At 36.2% G+C, this 19,410-nt stretch overlaps 2 protein-coding genes across 2 annotated transcripts in view; one reads left to right on the forward strand and one right to left on the reverse strand.

Annotated features, from left to right (window-relative positions):
• Positions 1 to 19,410, forward strand: part of r (carbamoyl-phosphate synthetase 2, aspartate transcarbamylase, and dihydroorotase rudimentary) — a 263,246-nt gene that overhangs the window by 123,088 nt on the left and 120,748 nt on the right.
• LOC145675523 (uncharacterized) overlaps positions 1 to 19,410 on the reverse strand; it is an 87,946-nt gene that overhangs the window by 21,023 nt on the left and 47,513 nt on the right. The window contains exon 2 of the mRNA XM_081746005.1: positions 5,885 to 6,180. Within this exon, the coding sequence (XP_081602131.1) occupies positions 5,885 to 5,996 (112 nt within the window). The 5' untranslated portion in view covers positions 5,997 to 6,180. The remainder of the gene's footprint in view (positions 1 to 5,884; positions 6,181 to 19,410) is intronic.

The following is a 19,410-nucleotide window of genomic DNA, read 5'->3' on the forward strand; positions in this document are numbered from 1 at the left end:
TAGACGAGACACGAGACGAGACAGACTACTTGTCCCGTCTCGAAAACGAGACGAGACACGAGACGAGACGGGACGTCTCGTAAAATGTCTCGTCTTGTCTCGTGTCTCGAAAATGAAAAAGCTGGCGGGAATCGGCAAGATTGAAATTGCCAGTGGTCATATAGATTGCAAAAGGAAAATCCCCTTTGTGAGAAAATAAAAGTGTCCTCTGTTTATTGAATGAAACAATCGTGATACATGAGCTTCCAGGAGTATCATCCTTAATGTCTTGTCCCCAATTCCCCTTGCTGTAAACTGAGGAATTCTCATATTTTTTTTTATTTCTGGCTGGAATGATGACAAACAAAATCAAAGACAGGGAAGATTTTTACAAGGTCAAGAAACCGAACTACCACCACCATCTATTCAATTTGAAAACTGGGTAAGGTCTACACTTGTCTTTATTCTCTGGTGGCGGTATTCTTTTTGCTATATGAACCGAAAACGGCAATTGAAGTATGTCATCTTGCAAACTAAAATTTTGTCTTCTCTCTCTCTCCCTCCCTCCCTCCCTCTCTCTCTCTCTCTCTCTCTCTCTCTCGCACACACACACACATAAAAACACACTTTTACCATTTTACGAATCGCTCGCTTATTATACAGCAGTCATGTTGTAAAATTCACCTCTTCGTTTGGAAGGCGGGCGGACGACAAAAGAAGCAAAGATATTATCGACGAACCCTTCAAATTGTTTGCTTTCAGCAAATTTATGATACTAATAATAACACTTTAGGCAAAGAAGTTTTACAGGGGGACCTTCGTTTTGTTACGCGGAAATGTTTGATCTGACCAGAGTGCGAAATTGCCCTCTGCTTCGAGAGGAGGGGAATACTTCCTTTTCCTAGTGAATAATATTCATTAGGACCTGAATTATCTTCAGAACTTGTTTCTTACAGGCGCACTAAACCTCTTGAACTTGATAAGTGTAAAGAGCATTTGGTATAATATTCATGGAACTCCGTTGAAAGCAGAAAATATCATGAGAATGATCAAAATTCGGACATTGAAGAATATAATTAACAGAAAAGAAATAGGATACCCAAACCATATTTTTAAACCTGCTATAAAATGTATATCCTATATTTTTACTAATTCCTTACTCCCATGAAAGTATCCTGGGGAGGATATTCTCTCCATTTTTTTCAGACTTAAATCCTTTTATCCCGTACGATCCCCCCCCCTGACACAGTACGAAAAAACAAATGTTGTTAAAATCCATACACATGACCCTTCCGGGACTCAACCCGGGGCCTTCAAGCCGATGGTCCATCGCCACAGACCGCTCGGCTTGGTATGAAGATGTACGTTGTATGATTGCGAATAGATCCCAACAATATAAGGAACTTTAATCCAAAATGGCCACCCAAAAATCAACTTTTTTTTAAATTTTTTTTTTTAGCCATTAGCTAATCTGGGTGTACTGTCATGAGTTTGTTACACAAACGGGGCAAGCACCACATAGTAGCACACACCCCGCGGTTATGGGAATAGATTTGAACCATGGAGATGAAGACTGGCCCCAAGCATTCTTTCGTCTGGTGTGTCGTTCAGCTCCCATTACTATGGCACTTTAAGTAGAGCTTAGTGTGCAGTAACATATAAAATTTCAATCAAATACTTTCCATTACTCAATAAAATTATTTGGTTCCGACCTTTTTTTTAAAAAAAAAATAATTGCAACAAATCTATATATGCTAAAATGGAAAGTAGTTTTGGGATTGTTATGGGTTAACACTGTGAAACCTAAAGGCTGGAATATATGAAATCAAAGTGTACACACATATCTATCTCTCTATTTATCTATATCTTTCCATCTCTCTCCCTCTCTCTGTATATATATATATATATATATATATATATATATATATATATATATATATATATATATATATATATATATATATATATATATATATATATATATATATATATACAGACACTATAAAGCAAGTGGGCTGATAGTATACGATAGTGTCGGGGATGATGACACCTTTACATCGAACTTTGCTTGTCGTGTAAACATTATTTAACATTAGTGTCTTCATCTTCGACGTACCTATGAGCAATTTACTGTATATTCGTGTATTGAAACTGGTGAAACAAATTTCAATGTTTTAGAATGAAAAAAAAAAAGAAGCCAGGGTCGAGAAGCCTCAGACAACTAACAGCAGAGATATATTATCTTGTAAACTATTTGTCCTTGCCTTGTGAGCTTATATGAATTTATTTTTAAGACCTTTAGGCAACTTTGGCCGAATGGATGATGATGGGAAAATTAGTGGAATGAAGAAAGTGGTAGGATACTAGACAACTTCGAGAAAACACACACATTCGAGAAATGAAATGAAATGAAATGAAATCTGAGTTTTACGTCCCACGGTTATGCCGGTTAGGCTAAAGGAGACAGTGATGATGAGTAATGAATGAAATGGTGGAATGAAGAAAGTGGGAGGAAAGGGAGAACCCCGAGAAAACCCACGCACACGGTGTTTGTCCACCACAAAGTTCACTTGGTGGGGCTGGGATCGAACCCGAGACCCCAGGCACCAGAGGTGAACGCTCTACCACTGAGCCACCGCGGTCCCCACACACATTCAATGTTTGTCCACCACAAAGCTCACATGGCACTAACCGAGATCGAACCAACTACCACATACACCAGAGGTGAAGGCTTCACGGTGTAGCTACCGTGACATTTCTTGTCTTGTGTGTTCTGGGTAATACTTGTAACTTACAAGGGAAGAGAGAGAGATTATATATCGAAGTGGAAGATGGTTTATATACCAATCGAAAGCACTAATGAAGCCTATTACAAAACTGTAATAAAAATTTTCCGAATGCATATACTATGCGAGTTATATGGATATATAGTGTCCAGATAATCCGTTACCACCCCTTGAAATCGCAAACGATAAGACAGATGCCAAAACTCGAAAACATGTGTTTGATCATTTTAAAAGTACAACGTATCAAAGCAAAAATTCTTGTCACAAGGCCACCCGCAGTGTACTGGGCGGGATCCAACTCAAAAATTACAAAAGGTAAGGGGGTCAAGTAGCATATCGTTCGAAACTTCTTGGGAAATGAAAGAAGACGGAACAAGTCTCAATACTCTAAAATTACCTTGTGCAAAATGGCGGCCGGTCAAACTGTCAGCAAAAACGTCATTGTAAAGTCGATGGCCACCCCCCAAAAAAATCCTGAAACGGTGAGGCAGATTTTAAAACAGGAAAACATCTGTGTCATCATTTCAAAAGTACAATGATTGGAAGTAAAAATATTTGTCTCTGGGTCCTCCACAATGTCATAGGCGGGGTCATGTTCAAATTGTTCAAATGGCAAGGGAGGTCAAGTAGCACATCGTTTAAAGTTGTTACTAAATGAAAGCAGAAAGAACAAGTATGGACGCTCTACGATAATACTGTGCAAACATCTTGCATTTTAGTTGTTCTTTCTGTAACCGGGTTTTAGTTTATTTTCACTTTAATTCTTGTACTCAACGGAAAGAAAGGAAATGCCCCTACTGTGAGATTCTGCTCTTTGAGCCCAATAATATCTAAATAAAGAAAAAATAATAAAAAAATTATATATAATAAAAATAATATAATAATAAAATAATAATAATAAAAGCAAATTAAGACATAAAGAAAAGAAACAACAACATTTGACATCTTTGAGTATAGAACTGACTAGTTAACATATAATGTACTTCCACGAACATAAATAAGTAGAGGTTGGAGCCATCAGAAGTAAAGACTCTTACCTCAACTTATTTATGTTTATGACTGCACAACAGTGGTACTTATGCTCGTTATCTGGTTTATCAATTATAAAATGATTCAAATGAAAGAATTCCTTGCACCAGGAAGAGTAGATACGTACAAATGTCTCAGAATGAAAACAAGTGCCGATTGCAAAATGGAAAGTGAACGTGCTCAGAAAATCGAAATGAAGATGTACATTTTGACCGGCCGCCATTTTACACAGGGTAATTTTATTGGATCGAGACTTGTTCCGTGTTCTTTTATTTCTCAACAGCTTTATTTGACCATATTTGCCATTTGAAAATTTTGAGTAGGACCCCGTCTGGAACCTTGTGGAGGACCCTGGGACAAACATTTTTACTTTCAATCATTGTACTTTTGAAAAGATGACACACTTCTTTTTCTTTTTTGACATTTGTCTTACCGTTTCAGTTTTTTTTCTTTCTTTGGACGGTGGCCATAGACTCTACAATGACGTTTTTGATGACAGTTTGACCGGCCGCCATTTTGCACAGGGTAATTTTAGAGTTGGGACTTGTTCGTCTTCTTTCATTTCCTAAGAAGTTTCGAACGATATACTACTTGATCCCCTTACCTTTTGTAATTTTTGAGTTGGATCCCGCCTGGGACTCTGCGGGTGGCCCTGGGATAACAATGTTTGCTTTGATACATTGTACTTTTATAATGATCAAAAACGTGTTTTCCAGTTTTAGCATTTGTCTCATCGTTTGCGATTTCAAGGGGTGGAAATGATTTTCTGGACACCCTGTATATTCATATAACTCGCACAGTATATGCATTCGGAAAATTTTTATTACAGTTTTGTAATAGGCGTCTTTAGTGCTTTCGATTGGTATATAAACCATCTTCCACTTCGATATATAATCTCCCTCTCTTCCCTTCTTAGTTGTATCTTGATTAGCATGGTGCAGCCTGCTACATTTTACTTTCGTTCCCATGGTATGCTGCTATATTTTTACGAGACAAGACGAGACAAAACGAGACGAGACGGGACAGAACATCTCGAGACGAGACACGAGACGGGACATGCTTTGCACGAGACGAGACGAGACAGCCTGAAGTCTCGTCTCGTCTCGTGGCAACACTAGTGTGTTTGTATTTTATAATTATTTAATGCACATCTACAGTTCATTTGCACGTTTAAAAACTAAAAAAAAAGCGCGTTCTAAAATTATCGTATATTCACCGATTATTGCAAAAGCATTATCATATATAATATTAAGGCTTAAATTATCGTATGGTTGGCAAGCCTGGTGCGTGGGTCTACAAGTTGTTCAGTATTCGAACGAATTTGGATATCAAAAATCGATGTTTACAAAGTATTGAAACTTCATCGATCGATTGATCGAGATATTTCACTGGCACAATTCGTAAGCCTGTGTTATAGCTATTGTTTTGAACGCATACGTTACGATTATTTAATCGAATTTGAAATCGATTTGGATATAAACCAATTTCCTTTCATAAATGTTAATCCAGGCGTGTGCCACAGTTTTTTTTTTTTTTTTAAGAAAGTAAAAGTTCCCTTGTAAGCAGAGCGGAAGGAATGATTTTTTCAAACAAAATATGGCTCAAAAAGTAGTTTTTTTTAACTACTCTGTAAAAGTATGTTGAAAATTATATACTATCGACGTTTCTAACCTCGATAGCGTCTTGGCAATCCTGTCACACTACCGAGAAAATATGCGGATGTTGAAAGATAAGAAAAAAAGTGTTGGTGTGTATCAGATGCTTGGTTTATATTTTTGTTCCTACTAGTAGCACAACTCGGTTGCGCAACTCAGTTGCTGTGTATGAAAGGATCAACTCGGTGGCGCAGCTCAGTTGCTGTGTATGAAAGGATCGATTATCAACTGTAGTTCGTCATTCATTCACTTAAATTTTACTTTGCTATCTTTCTTTGGAGTAGTATTGTTTTTAGTAGGATCACAAGGGTAGACTTCGAGGCCCAATTGTAGTTTGCAGACCATAGTTTGAAAAATTCTGCTCTAGGGGGCAAAAAATCTTAGACACAAGAGATATTCGTACAAAAGAATGGAAGAAAATGATAAAGAACTTACCACTTCTTTTAGTGTATTCGACACTCAGTTGATCCTTGGGGCCGTCTACTTCGCTGTACTCTGCATTCGAATCGCTTTGAAAGACTTCAACGTTGTGTGGCACAATAAGCATTCGTTGTGCATGTAAATACTCGATCACTCCTTTCTTCTCTCCATGCCTTGTGAGAAACTTAACGTTTTCCCCAACAGCTTCGTGGAGTTGGCTCAGTAAAATACATTCTTTTTTGCATTGCGACAGTTTCTTGTTCAAATCTGCTTCTTTTTTACTTTTTGTTTTACGAATGAGATCTTTTTCCCTGCAAAAGACGAGAAAAGTTCTGGTATAGTCATAGTACGTTAAAATCAGTGCTTTGTGAAAATAAGAAGTTTCAATCAACAACAGATGTTGACGTACGAGAATAAAAGGTATACAGTAAAATATGTTTATTAGTTCTGCAAAATAGTTCTCTCTTACTCGAGTTGTTTTACATTTGGACACAAGCGTAGTGCTACTTCAATTCCATATCGCACTTTGAAGTAATGTTAAAATGGTAGCCGATTAATCAACTACTTGAAACTATGAGTTATTTTAGTAGCAAACCATTGGTGTTTTATGTGTGTATACGTTTCCAAACAACTATTTTAGGAACGTATTTTCTTTCTTATTAAATGGGCATGACTCTTGTGAGGGGTAATTTATAAGTCGGTGTGAGGAACGCAATCGGCAACGAAGAGGAATGTAATGAACAAAGAACAACAGATGGCAGCACTTCTACTCGTGTAAATGTTAGAAAATTCATGTACTGAAAAACTGTTTTCATTAAAGATTACTGGATATATAATGCGTTGTTTGTTAACTGGTATAAATATCAAATATCATAACAAAAAATAAAACTGATAGAAATTCTCAGTGTCAGATACTATATATTTATAATATTCTAGTCATTTTATGCTAAACACTACTACTAAGGGAAAGACATTATTTGGGACTAATAGTCTGGTCATTTTATGCATGATATATGCCGGTACTATATTTTTTAAGCTTAAAAAATTTATTCAGGCCTAACAAACTGGTTATTTTATGCGTGACATATAGAGGAGATGGGGCTAATGGGGATCACCCAAGTTTGTCAGAAACTACATGCAGAAATTCGTTCCTGACACTCTCCACTCTTTGGTCATGATAACGTTAAACACTGGCTAACGACGCTATTCTGTCAGTCAGTGGAGGGAAATTATTGGATAGTAGTTTTGTCAGCAGTGCAGATGAACTTTGTTATTTAGCTTATAGTTTTTGATACTGTGCTTAATTTACATCCTATTACGTATTATGTCGTTATTTTCTTTACACCGTTTTTTACGCACAAAATATACAATTTTCTGGAAGTCTTTGTTTAGAGTAATTGAAATCACATCGGTAAAATGGTTTTTACTATACTTTATCAAATGAATAAATTCTTAAGAATTAAAATGAGACAAATAGCTTTATTTGTTTCTATAACTTTAAATTTATCTCGTATATATTACGATGAATAATTTTCCTTATAGTTAAAAAAGAAACTATTTGTTTTATTTTTATTTACTAATGATCCCAATAACCCTGAGGTGCCGGAAATTGGGATAAAAGTAGTTGTCATGCTTTTTTCGATGTAGCTACCTTTTGGCAAATCTGAACCGTACCGGTGTAAGACAAAAGAAGGTTTCCAGTACAGTATACATTTACTGACATACATTTGTTTGATATAAGACTTTTGTGAGATGGCATATATACTGGTATACAAAACTTAAAAACGAAATGTTACGCATGCTGAGTCATTCCCAAGTAACATGGATTGATGACACTTGAACTATATATAGAAAATAATGCTACAGTATGATACAGGAAAGAACAGAGAGAAACCCATGATCAGATCAAAAATGACACATTTATAGAGAAAGATAATAATTCACACTGAAAGCACTGCGATTCATGATGCTCCCTAACTTACAAAAGAAGTGAAATGGTCCTTTAAAGGTTTGTGATCACTACGGACAATGAACAATGGTATACAAGTTGCTCACGTGCTCCTCACAAAGTTGTCGTATGGGGTTTCATAACTTTACCAGCGCTATTGACAACTGTTGGATAGTCCTTTATGCATCTGAGCGTGCTCCATGGGATTCAAGTCGGGGGAGTAGGCAAGCCACTCTCGTTCACTAAATATCCTCTCGTTCCAAGATTCTCCGCCACCACCAGCGCTGTTCTACGCAGTCGCGCATTATCATCTATAAAGATTTAAATCTGGGCCTACTGCACCTCTGTAAAGACTCACGTGGAGTAGGAGTACAGTGTCGCAAGTTGACCGGTTAGAGTACCGCATTCAAAAATTGGGAGGTTAGTATGCCTATGCAACATTATGCCTCCCTACACACGAACGTCGGCTCTCCAAAATGACAATGTTCGGTAATGTTCTTGGATTTATTGCGCGTTCCCACATCTCGCCAGATGAGTGTACATCCAGAATCACTACTCGTATTGGTTCTGCTCTCATCAGAAAACAAAGCGCGACCTCATTCCTCTTCGGTCCATTCCTGATGTTCTTGTCTCCGCCACAAACTGTGCCACCGATGTGCGAGTGTCAATTGATCATAGGTCCGTCCGGGAGAGAGCCACTCCCATGCAGTCGACGTGGCATTATAAAACGTGATATTGGGCACCTTGCAATCCTGTTAAATGTGTTTCAATTGCATCAAATGTTCAGGTCTCTCAGCTGTCCTATATTCGCCCTATATTTTAATCTTGTCCTTTATTTCCTATATTTTTCAGTGATTGAATTATTAAAAGTACAAGCCAAGGGCAGTTCCAGTGATTATTTAAATTGCTGCATATTAGCAATATGATACTTTGTCTTAGCATTGTTTTCCCTGACGGATAGTCACTAATCCTCACTATTAGTTTTTTTTTTTTTTTTTTCAATTTGCCTTTCCTATCCTCCCATGTCCGCTTTTTTGCTTTGCTATGTGCATATTGTTCCCCAGTGAAGCTTAGCTGAGGAACCTTTTCATGCCCCAGTTTCTTATGACCCAAACTGTCTAAGCATTTTCATTCAGCAGTGTGTGCAGCAGTATTGGCCAGGTATTGAAGTGTGTTGGTATTCACCAACATATCCCAACGCGTTCCAGTATTGCTGTATATAATATGCGGGGTTTCCACGCGTCCTGGGAAACCTGAAAATAAAAGTGTGTTGTTGAAACGCCCTGGAAAAGTCCTGGAAAGCAGAAAAATTGAGAAAATCCAGGAAATGTCCTGAAAATTATTTATGAACTAGAAATGTCCTGAAATTTATGTTGTATAACAGTTGTTAGAAGTGTATAATTTCCAGAGCTAGAAGTTTAAAAAGTAAAAGGTTCTGTATTAATCTAAATTTTGTTTCCTGTTGCCCATTGGGTGAAGGGTTGCCTTTTCTTACAATACATTTGTGTTCTTTTTTCTGTGCTTCAGAGCATAATATTCTATTGTATAAACCGAACTATCCTATATTTTTTCAATGTCGTGCTGGGAGGCCTGAATGTTTGATGTCGGTCCCTTCTTGCCTGATGCATAATGTAGCGGTTGTTCACTGTTGTGATCGACAACCATATGCCCTTCGCATAACACCAACTGACCGTGGTTCGGAATACTGTTCATGCACACGAAGCAATGGTATGGGCAGTACCAAACTTCTGGACTACACTCGTCTTACTTCCTAAAATTTTGCAGTTTCTCGATTATTCTTGTTCGTGTAAAGTTATCCAAATGTCTGTGGGCCATTCTCATTCTTAAGTTTTCCTCACCAGTATCTCTCTCTCTCTCTCTCTCTTTCTTTCTTTCTTTCTTTCTTTCTTTCTTTCTTTCTTTCTTTCTTTCTTTCTTTCTCTTTTTCTTTCTTTCTTTCTCTTTTTCTTTCTTTCTCTCTCTTTTTTCTCTCTCTCTTTTTCTCTTTTTCTTTCTTTTTCTCTTTTTCTTTCTTTTTCTCTCTTTTTCTTTCTTTCTCTTTCTTTCTTTCTCTTTCTTTCTCTCTCTCTCTCTCTCTCTCTCCTGTCATTTTGTACACAACCTATATATCGTATTTTTTTTAAATTTAAATAATTTATTTAGAATTGAAGGTTAATTATTTTGTGCATAATGCATAAAAAGCTATATTATTTTTTCAAGTGAGTGAATTTATTTGGGCTGACAATCCAGTCATTTTACGGAAAACAAATTTTAAATTTAAATGAATTTATTTAGTACTGACTGTACATTACAGGAAAGGAGAAGGAAGATTAAGCTAAGATGAAAAGATAAATTTTAATTTTTAACGCACAAAGTCGTTTGATTAAATTATTTATGAATATAACAATGGATTGAAATATCAGATATGAAAAATGTCGTGCGTCACAGAATGATTTTCTTTCTATGGCACTTAACACTGAAATCTACGGTAAATTAAACAATATCTTGAACTTGGCCGACAGTAGGCGTCAATTTATTATGTAATTGGAGTGGTAGGGAAAAAAATGGTATTTCCTTATTCATTTAAAACTTTTACAACTAACATTATAAGGTTATTGTTCACAACACTTTTCCAGCAGTGAAAGTTAAAAGATTACTATCGCAATAAATTTCTAATTGCATTTTTACATCTACTATTGCTCATACCGTAAAAGTGCCCACACTTGGATAAATTTCTAATTGCACTTTTACGTGTACTGTCGCTCATACCGTAAAAGTGCCCACGCTTGGATAAATTTCTAATTTCACTTTTACGTGTACTGTCGCTCATATCGTAAACGTGCCCACGCTTGGATAAATTTCTAATTGCACTTTTAAATCTACTGTTGCTCATACCGTAAAAGTACCCACGCTTGGATAAATTTCTAATTGCACTTTTACGTGTACTGTCGCTCATACCGTAAAAGTACCCACGCTTGGATAAATTTCTAATTTCACTTTTACGTGTACTGTCGCTCATATCGTAAACGTTCCCACGCTTGGATAAATTTCTAATTGCACTTTTAAATCTACTATTGCTCATACCGTAAAAGTACCCACGCTTGGATAAATTTCTAATTGCACTTTTACGTGTACTGTCGCTCATACCGTAAAAGTGCCCACGCTTGGATAAATTTCTAATTGCACTTTTAAATCTACTATTGCTCATACCGTAAAAGTACCCACGCTTGGATAAATTTCTAATTGCACTTTTACGTGTACTGTCGCTCATACCGTAAAAGTGCCCACGCTTGGATAAATTTCTAATTTCACTTTTACGTGTACTGTCGCTCATGTCGTAAACGTGCCCAAGCTTGGATACATTTTTCTAATTGCACTTTTACATTTACTATTGCTCATACCGTAAAAATGCCCACGTTTGATTAAATTTCTAATTGCACTTTTATTATCTCTCTCTGTAAAAGTGTCATATTTGTTCTAATCATGGGTTTCTCTCTATTTCCTGTGTCATACTGTAGCATTATTTTCTATATATAGTTCAAGTGTCACCAATCCATGTTACTTGGAAATGACTCAGCATGCGTAACATTTCGTTTTTAAGTTTGGTATACCAGTGTGTATATATATACCATCTTACAAAAGTATTATATCAAACAGATGTAATGTCAGCTAATGTATACTGTACTGGAAACCTTTTATCTTACACCGATACGGTTCAATTAGAAATTTCTAATTGCAGTATGTACTATCGCTCATACCGTAAAAGTACCGACGCTTGGATAAATTTCTAGTTACACTCTTACGTGTATTGTATATTAACTTGAGGACGCTAAACCCAATAGAACGGTTTTTAAACATATCAGTCCACTGGGTCACGGTAATGTGACTTGAAAATTGGGATTTTTTTTTTTATTTATTTAAATTTCAACTGTGGGGCCATTTTTCTCGTGATAGGTCCACGTTTATGGGAACGTAGTGGAACGTCCATTAGGGATGCTGTAATTACAGGGTGAGAAAGCGAAGCAAAGCAAGCAGGTCTTTGAAGATGACGTTAGACAGCCTGTTGATGCCTGTTTCATCTTGGAAGTTTCGCTCATTTTCAGATCTGAAACCTAAGCCTGACGTGTGTCAAAAGAATGTAGGTTCGCTGAGTCGATCCTAGTTGAATAAAAGTATAGCTTGTAAGAGGTTAAGAAATACAAATCGAATTTGTAGAAGCGAAATAGTATTGCTAATTATAAGTAATGAGTCAACTCCAAATGATTTTACTGACAGATTAAGTTACGTTATCAATATTTTGCGACATTATGTAGATAAAGTATGGAGATAAACATTTTTAAAAAGAATCCAATAAGGTTAAATCAACTTGCTATGAAATAATCGTATCAAGGTTGTTTGATGGCATTTGCGAGATAATAATTGCTTTTGTGTTGATTTGAGCAACGTAGATCAACTCGAAGTTAATATGGGAGTCTTCTGTCATGAAATATTTTGTTAAGCTTAATCTGAACTTAAATTTAACTAGCTAAATCGGCGCTCTTTACATAGCGCATCATTCACATATGAACATGAATCTCCCTGTCGTTCCTCACATCATCTGTATATCCCTTTACATACACAAGCGAAAGACGTCGTGATAAATATCGGAAAGTGGGATTTTTTTCGATTATTTTTTCAATATCTCGCACCGTTGGGAAGATTAAGCCTATTTCCGGTTGGAAAAAAATGAAATAAAATCTTTAAGTGTTACGTCCCACAGTTATGCCGGTTAGGCTAAAGGAGACGGTGATGATGAGTAATGAATGAAATGGTGGAATGAAGAAAGTGGGAGGAAACGGGAGAACCCCGAGAAAACCCACGAGCACGGTGTTTGTCTACCACAAAGCTCACTTGGCGGGGGCTGGGATCGAACCCGGGACCCCAAGCACCTGAGGTGAACGCTGTACCACTGAGCCACCGCGGCCCCTTTCCGGTTGGACTTTCTAATTTATGTATGTTTAGTGTTTTCTTTCTTCTTGCATGCAGTATGTAATAAGGAAATACATTACATACATAATGGATTATAATGTCAGTGATATATTGTGTTCATTGAGCAAAACACTCAAAACAATAAAGCTTCATCTTAGCTTGGAGAAATGGTTATCCTTCGTTTTTCATTATCATTTGGCCATGAAACAAAACGCCGGAGAGGTATGCAACCCCCTATACAATTATGTTGTGTTGGAATGTATACTGGGTAGGATATGATCCTTTAGTTTCTTTTCTAATTTCAACACTTCCAGTATACCCAAAAAAATGTAATAAAGAAAGAATGGTAATGTTTTTTTTTTTTAATATTCAATTAGAACTGGACAATCTACATAAAATTTGCAATCGATCAGTGAAAACGCCATCTTTCTAGAGCCTGTAGTTTTCGAGATTTCATTGTCGAAAGGATTGGCCAGAAACATATAAACATATACAAACGTATAGTTTAAAAGAACTCCAAAGATGGCAGCACAATTCATTTGCATTGATTTTGGAAAAGGCTTATTAAAATGCAGAGGCTTCGAACAATAATTTTAAAAAAAATAAACTTCATAAAGAAAAAGGTCTATTTAAATAATTTATTTAAAGTGCAAATAGTTTAAAATATTTGTCTTTGTTAAACGTGAAATCATAAATAACCGTAAATGAAAGGTTTGAAATCCAAAGTTATAGGTTGGAGCTCAGGCGCTTTTGTTGCTATTGTAGCATTTTAATAGATAGATTCTATTTACTTTCAAGTCGACTTAAAACATAATTAACAACATTAATTCGACGTAGACATCCTAACGAATTTTGATTAGTTATGCTAAAATTCAAACTTTAAAATTTTGATATGTATGTAAATTTTAATCGTGTAGTTTCAGCAGTAATTTATATCCGAAAGCAGTTCTTGATCTTCTTAACCTGATGTGTGGCTATTAGAACAACTAAGATATCAAAAAAGGGTTAGTTAAAATTGGCAATTGTCCTCTATAAACCCCACCTAGCTACAGTAGGTTAAGCGGGTTATGATAGGCATGGTTCAAAATACATGTGAAAACATGGAAATTAAAAAGATGGATGTGGGTGAATACGAATTACCAATCATTACATTTCCTTCATTTTATTTATTTTTAATTTTTGTTAGAAGTTTAATTTTTTGTATTCTTATTATTAAACTATCCAATTTAATAAAACGTTGCATAAACTATTTACAATTAATACAGTACCATTTTAATATTATATAAACTCAATTGAGATAGTCCATCTCCCCTGGTTTAGTGGCTAATTGACACATCTTGGTGTGTGGAATCCCTGTTTTCGATTCTCGATGGGAAAGTCTTGAAATTTGAGCACATCACTGTGGTTGTGATTCCACCTTAACCCTACGTACACCAAAGGGTTACGTGTAATACCGGATACCAAGGAAAGCTTTAAAAAAAATCCACTGCACAAATCGTTATTTTCGGTCCCAAAATATGTAATATTCTTCTTCTATTACGTGCCTTCAGTTGTTTCAGTTTATAGTTAGTTATTTTGGGGGGCTGAAAATGATTATTTATATGTAGGGATGGTACCGAGACCGAGACTAGTCTCGGTCTCGTCTAGGTATCGTCTCGAATTATCGAGACGAGACCGAGACGGCCTTTTATATACCGAGACGAGACCGAGACGGCCTTTTATTTACCGAGACGGAGCTCTATAAATCGAGACGAGACCGAGACGAGACTTAGGTCAGTCTCGAAAGTCTCGGTCTCGTCTCGAATATTGATATAGACAACTATTAAGACTGACCTTTACTCAAAATTTCTTTCGTTGCTGTATTAGGTAATATGGGAACAGTTGACTAATGTTCAGTGGCGTATTTAGGGGATGGCTATCGGACTGAAGCCCCTCCCGAAATAGATTTGTGATCATTTTTTCGCATTGCACGTACAACACAAATATTTCTTACTCGTTCTCAAGCCTCTCCCGAAACAAAATCCACCACTGCTGATGTGTATAGTCATCTCTGTCTCTCTCTCCCTCTCTCAATATATATATACTGTGTATATATATATACCAGCGGATCCAGGATATGATCGAGGGAGGGGCTAAACCATAGTCTGACATTTTATCCAGTGTAAAGAAAGTAGTAGTATTGAAGCCCATTTTATACAGTGTATAGCTGAGCGTCAAGGGGAGGTATAACCCCTTTAACACTCCCCTTGGATCCTCGCCTAGGCTATATATCATATCTAATATAAGTAAAAGGAAGAGTTTGTTTGTCTGTGTGTCTGCGTGCCTGTCTTCCTTATTGCCTGTGTGCGGCCTGGGGACCAGACAAGAGTCCAAGAGTTACGAAATTGGGTGACAAGTATCATGTCCCAGGCCTCAGACCAAAAAAAAAAAAAAAAAATTTAATCAGGAGGGGCGTTTACCGGGACATGTAAAAGTAGTAGAAAATGACCGATATTAGTGTCGAATACATAGTTTTCGCAGTCCCTGAGATCAATGATGATACTTCCATTACCGATGATTTTCAAAGTCAGCTACCAGTGCATGGTGGCCGTGGTTCACTTGCGGGGGAGGGGAGTACCGAGACGTAAAAATAATACAAAATGACCGATATTAGTGTCAAATAGTTTTCGCGTTTTCTGAGATCAATGGTGAAACTCCGATCGCATTAACCTTCAAATTCACCCCCATTCAGCTGCGGGCCGGAGTTCACAGGAGGGATACCGAAACATGTAAAAGTAATCCAAAATGGCCGATATTCGAGTCAAATGTATAGTTTTTGCGGTCGCTGAGATCAATGGTGTCACTTCAATTAGCGATGACTTTCAAATTCAGTTATCAGTGCATGCAGACTGGGGTTCACCTGCTGGGGAGGGGGTACCGAGACATGTAAAAATAATACAAAATGACCGATATTAATGTCAAATACATAGTTTTCGCGGTTGCTGAGATAGTGATACTCCCACTGGCCTTGACTTCCAAATACTGGTCCCATGCGAAAAATGGATATTTCATCAAGTTATATATAATAGTCATATATATTAAAAAATGCTGATTTTTTTTTTAACATGCTGTGTGAAATATGGAAGGGGAAATTCTTCTACATACTCTGCAATATTATTAGATAAACAAGCAATGTTGCCAACGCAACATAAAGTTGTAATTTCTCAAATTGCACTACGTTTGATATTACATATTTCTGTTCAGTTAATTTAGTTTAGTGCATGGGTTTTCTCGGGGTTGTCCCGTTTCCTCCCACTTTCTTCATTCCACCATTTCATTCATCTCTCATCATCACAGTCTCCTTTAGCCTAATCGGCATAACCGTGGGACGTAAAACTCAAAAATTTCATTTCATTTTTTAATTGAGTTTAACGCCTCTTTCAGCAGCGAGGCTATATGAAACTGAACCTACTGATTAACGTTGAATCTAAACCACATGAGCTCCCGCCGGGAATCTAACCCGGGTCTCTCACGCCATAGGCTAACTGCTTAGCCACGAAAGAGCTCTACATATTTCTAATTTAGATATTAAATAAAACCATAATACCACATACATTATTCAGTGTAACAAAGGACAATACATATCACTAACATCAACATTTTGGAGATCTCTAATAATTCAAATGGCAGGAACATTATAACATTAGTGTTCAGTAGTTTTAATTACAACAAGTCTCAGTTACATTATTTTAAGCAGTGTTGCGAACTTAAATAAATTGCTAAATATTATTATAAATATAGTGCAAATAACGTAGCTAAAGTGCAGAATGTTTTAAAATTACTCGTAATTTGTTTTATGGTGCAAGAATGTTTTCAAAACACGATGTTTTTCATAGTTTTTGGGCTACTTATAATGTTAATGTCAAAGTTTTCGTTCCAGCAATACATGTAAAAGCAAATTGTATTTGAAATTAAATGCAATTGATAACTTTTCAGTAGCACTGGTTGTTCTCCCTAAGCCTTAGGCCTGGTGTATTTTTTAGATTAAAACACTGCTTTATTAAAATTTTAATTACACCCTAACTGCATTTCATTTGTTATAGTTTGACCACCGACCACCTCAAACTCGATCCATACCATATAGCTATATGCAATTATTCAAAGACTTACAGTTAGTAATACACATTGTGTTGATTTTTGGTTTGTTTTGTTTTAGTTTAACGTCTCACGATTATGCTAAGGCGGATAAAGGAGACGTGGAGTTACTAATCATAGTGGAATCCGACAAACTTCGGTCGTTGAACATTACCGCCACCGGGAATAGAACTCGGGACCATGCGAACCAAAATCAAGCGTACTAGCCATTACAGCAAATGGGGGTTCTTACATTGTGTTGATTTAAATAATTGAGTCAGTGTTGCCAGATCCGAAGATCAAAAAGTAGCGTGTCTGTGCTCCAAAAGTAGAGGATATGAACTATTTGTAGCCCAAATATATAGAAATGAATTATTTGGCAACTAATGACTGTAATGAAATAATGTTTAAAATAGACCGAAAAATGTGATGGACATATTGCAAGACGAAATTATGATCGATAGACGAAAACAATTTTAGATTGGATACCACGTGACAAAAACAGCCTAGGAAATGTCCGCATACAAGAAATTGTGACAAAATCAGGAACCATTGGGGAGTAACCTGGAAAAGAATTACCCAAGATAGAAAGTTGTAGAGAACACTTGGGAAGACTTCATCCAGCAGTGGATTGATAATGATTGATTATGATGGTGATGATTTTATATCGAGATCTCAGAGGTAAACTAAACCAAGTCATAATTTCGTAATTTTACAGGAGAAGCGAAAAACCGGTTCCTTAACTAGGATCTATAATACTGTTTTTCAAACTATACTAAGTAGTTACAAAGTAGTAAGATGGCTTTAGACTTACATTATTACACCACTAGAAAGAACATAGTATATTTAAGAAAGTATTCTAACTCAATTTGACCAAAAAGTGACTTAACATAGTCTACCACTAATGTTCATATATATATATATACTGAATAAATTTACTAGGTAAGTTAGGGTAAAATTGGATCCAAAATTTAACGAAAGTCATACAGCGAAAAAAAAATATTTTTGACTATTTAATACTTCATGTTGCTGCAAAACTACGAAAATGAATACAAAAGAAAACTAGAATGTTAAGAATAACTTGTTTTGGCGAGAGAGAGAAAATAGATACAGATAGCTCGAATTACCTATATACTTATATAATATGTATGTTCATGTATCGCAAGTAATTTTCAATCAATATAAAATTTCAACGTAATGAACGATCGATTGGTTTTCTCAAATAAAGATCACATGCACCGCTAAGAGCTCAGAAATAAGCTTAATCTATGTTACGGCAGTGGATATACGTATGCGTATGTAATGCATTACAACTTTAGGAACTTGTATAAAAAACAGAATGAACTTAAATTTAGACGCGAACTATGCGAAACATCTGACTTTAAATCTAACTTGTTTCGTGATGCAACCCGAAGCCACACATAGCAAGGATGAGTGCCGTAGCTCCCACCACAATGTTCAGGAATTTCGTGTTATAAGGTGTCAATTAAAGACGTAGATGTGAAACGGTAATAAAGCATTTGATCAATTTTAAACAAAATATATTGTAGTAATAATTTACAATATTTGTTCAGATAATGAACGTTATATTATGTTTTTAAAATGACAGTCAAAACAAAATGTATTGGATAATAAATGAGAAATTGTAAAACTTCAATTCTGGTACGATTAAATACATTCATACTGCTATGTGTTGCGTTATCCGTTAGAATGTATTGAACAATTCTTATTCTAACGAAGGAAATAAACTACTGTATAGTACTGAAGTTAATTTAACAGAGTTTAATTGTATAGGCAGTACTGAGGCCATATAAGAAAGTCTTTTGCTGAAAGTGAAATATGGGTTACTATTAGAATTTTATCCCAGATATGATATACCCACTGATGATTGAAACTGGAACACACGTATGGAAGCAGGCACGTAGCCAGGATTTCGTGAAGGGGGGGGGGATCCGTGACATGAAATACTGTGGTCATCCCAAAAGGGACTCGATCATTCTAAATTATTTTACTGGAACATATATTGGTTCGTTCAGCCAGGATTTCGTAATTGGGGGGGGGGGGAGTGACATGAAATTCTGAAGGCACAGGAGCTCGATTAATCTAAACTACTTTACTATCAACATATATTGGGTTGTTAGGACAATAAAATGAGGATATGTTGGCAAGTATTTTAATAACAAACTATGAAGAAATTTCGAGCAAAATAATAAAAAAAAGTATTGAAAAAGATTTTACAATATTTACGTCCTTCTCCTATTTATTGAAATATAACAATTTTCCTTTCGTTATGACCTCAATTATTATAAAAAGTACATACTCAATACTGTCTTGTAAACTATCTTCTAATATAAATAAAATGAAGAGTTTGTTTGTGTCTTTGTCTGTCTTTGTGCGGCCTGGGGACCAGACGAGTGGACCGAGAGTTACCAAATTTTGGTCAGGTGTACCTTGGTTCAGGCTCCAGACCAGAGTTAAACGTTTTTGTCGAAAATTCGAACCGGGGGGTCTC

This window comes from Thermobia domestica, chromosome 18 (assembly GCF_964235325.1).
Source record: "Thermobia domestica chromosome 18, izTheDome1.hap1.1, whole genome shotgun sequence".
Classification (NCBI taxonomy): Eukaryota; Metazoa; Arthropoda; class Insecta; order Zygentoma; family Lepismatidae; genus Thermobia; species Thermobia domestica.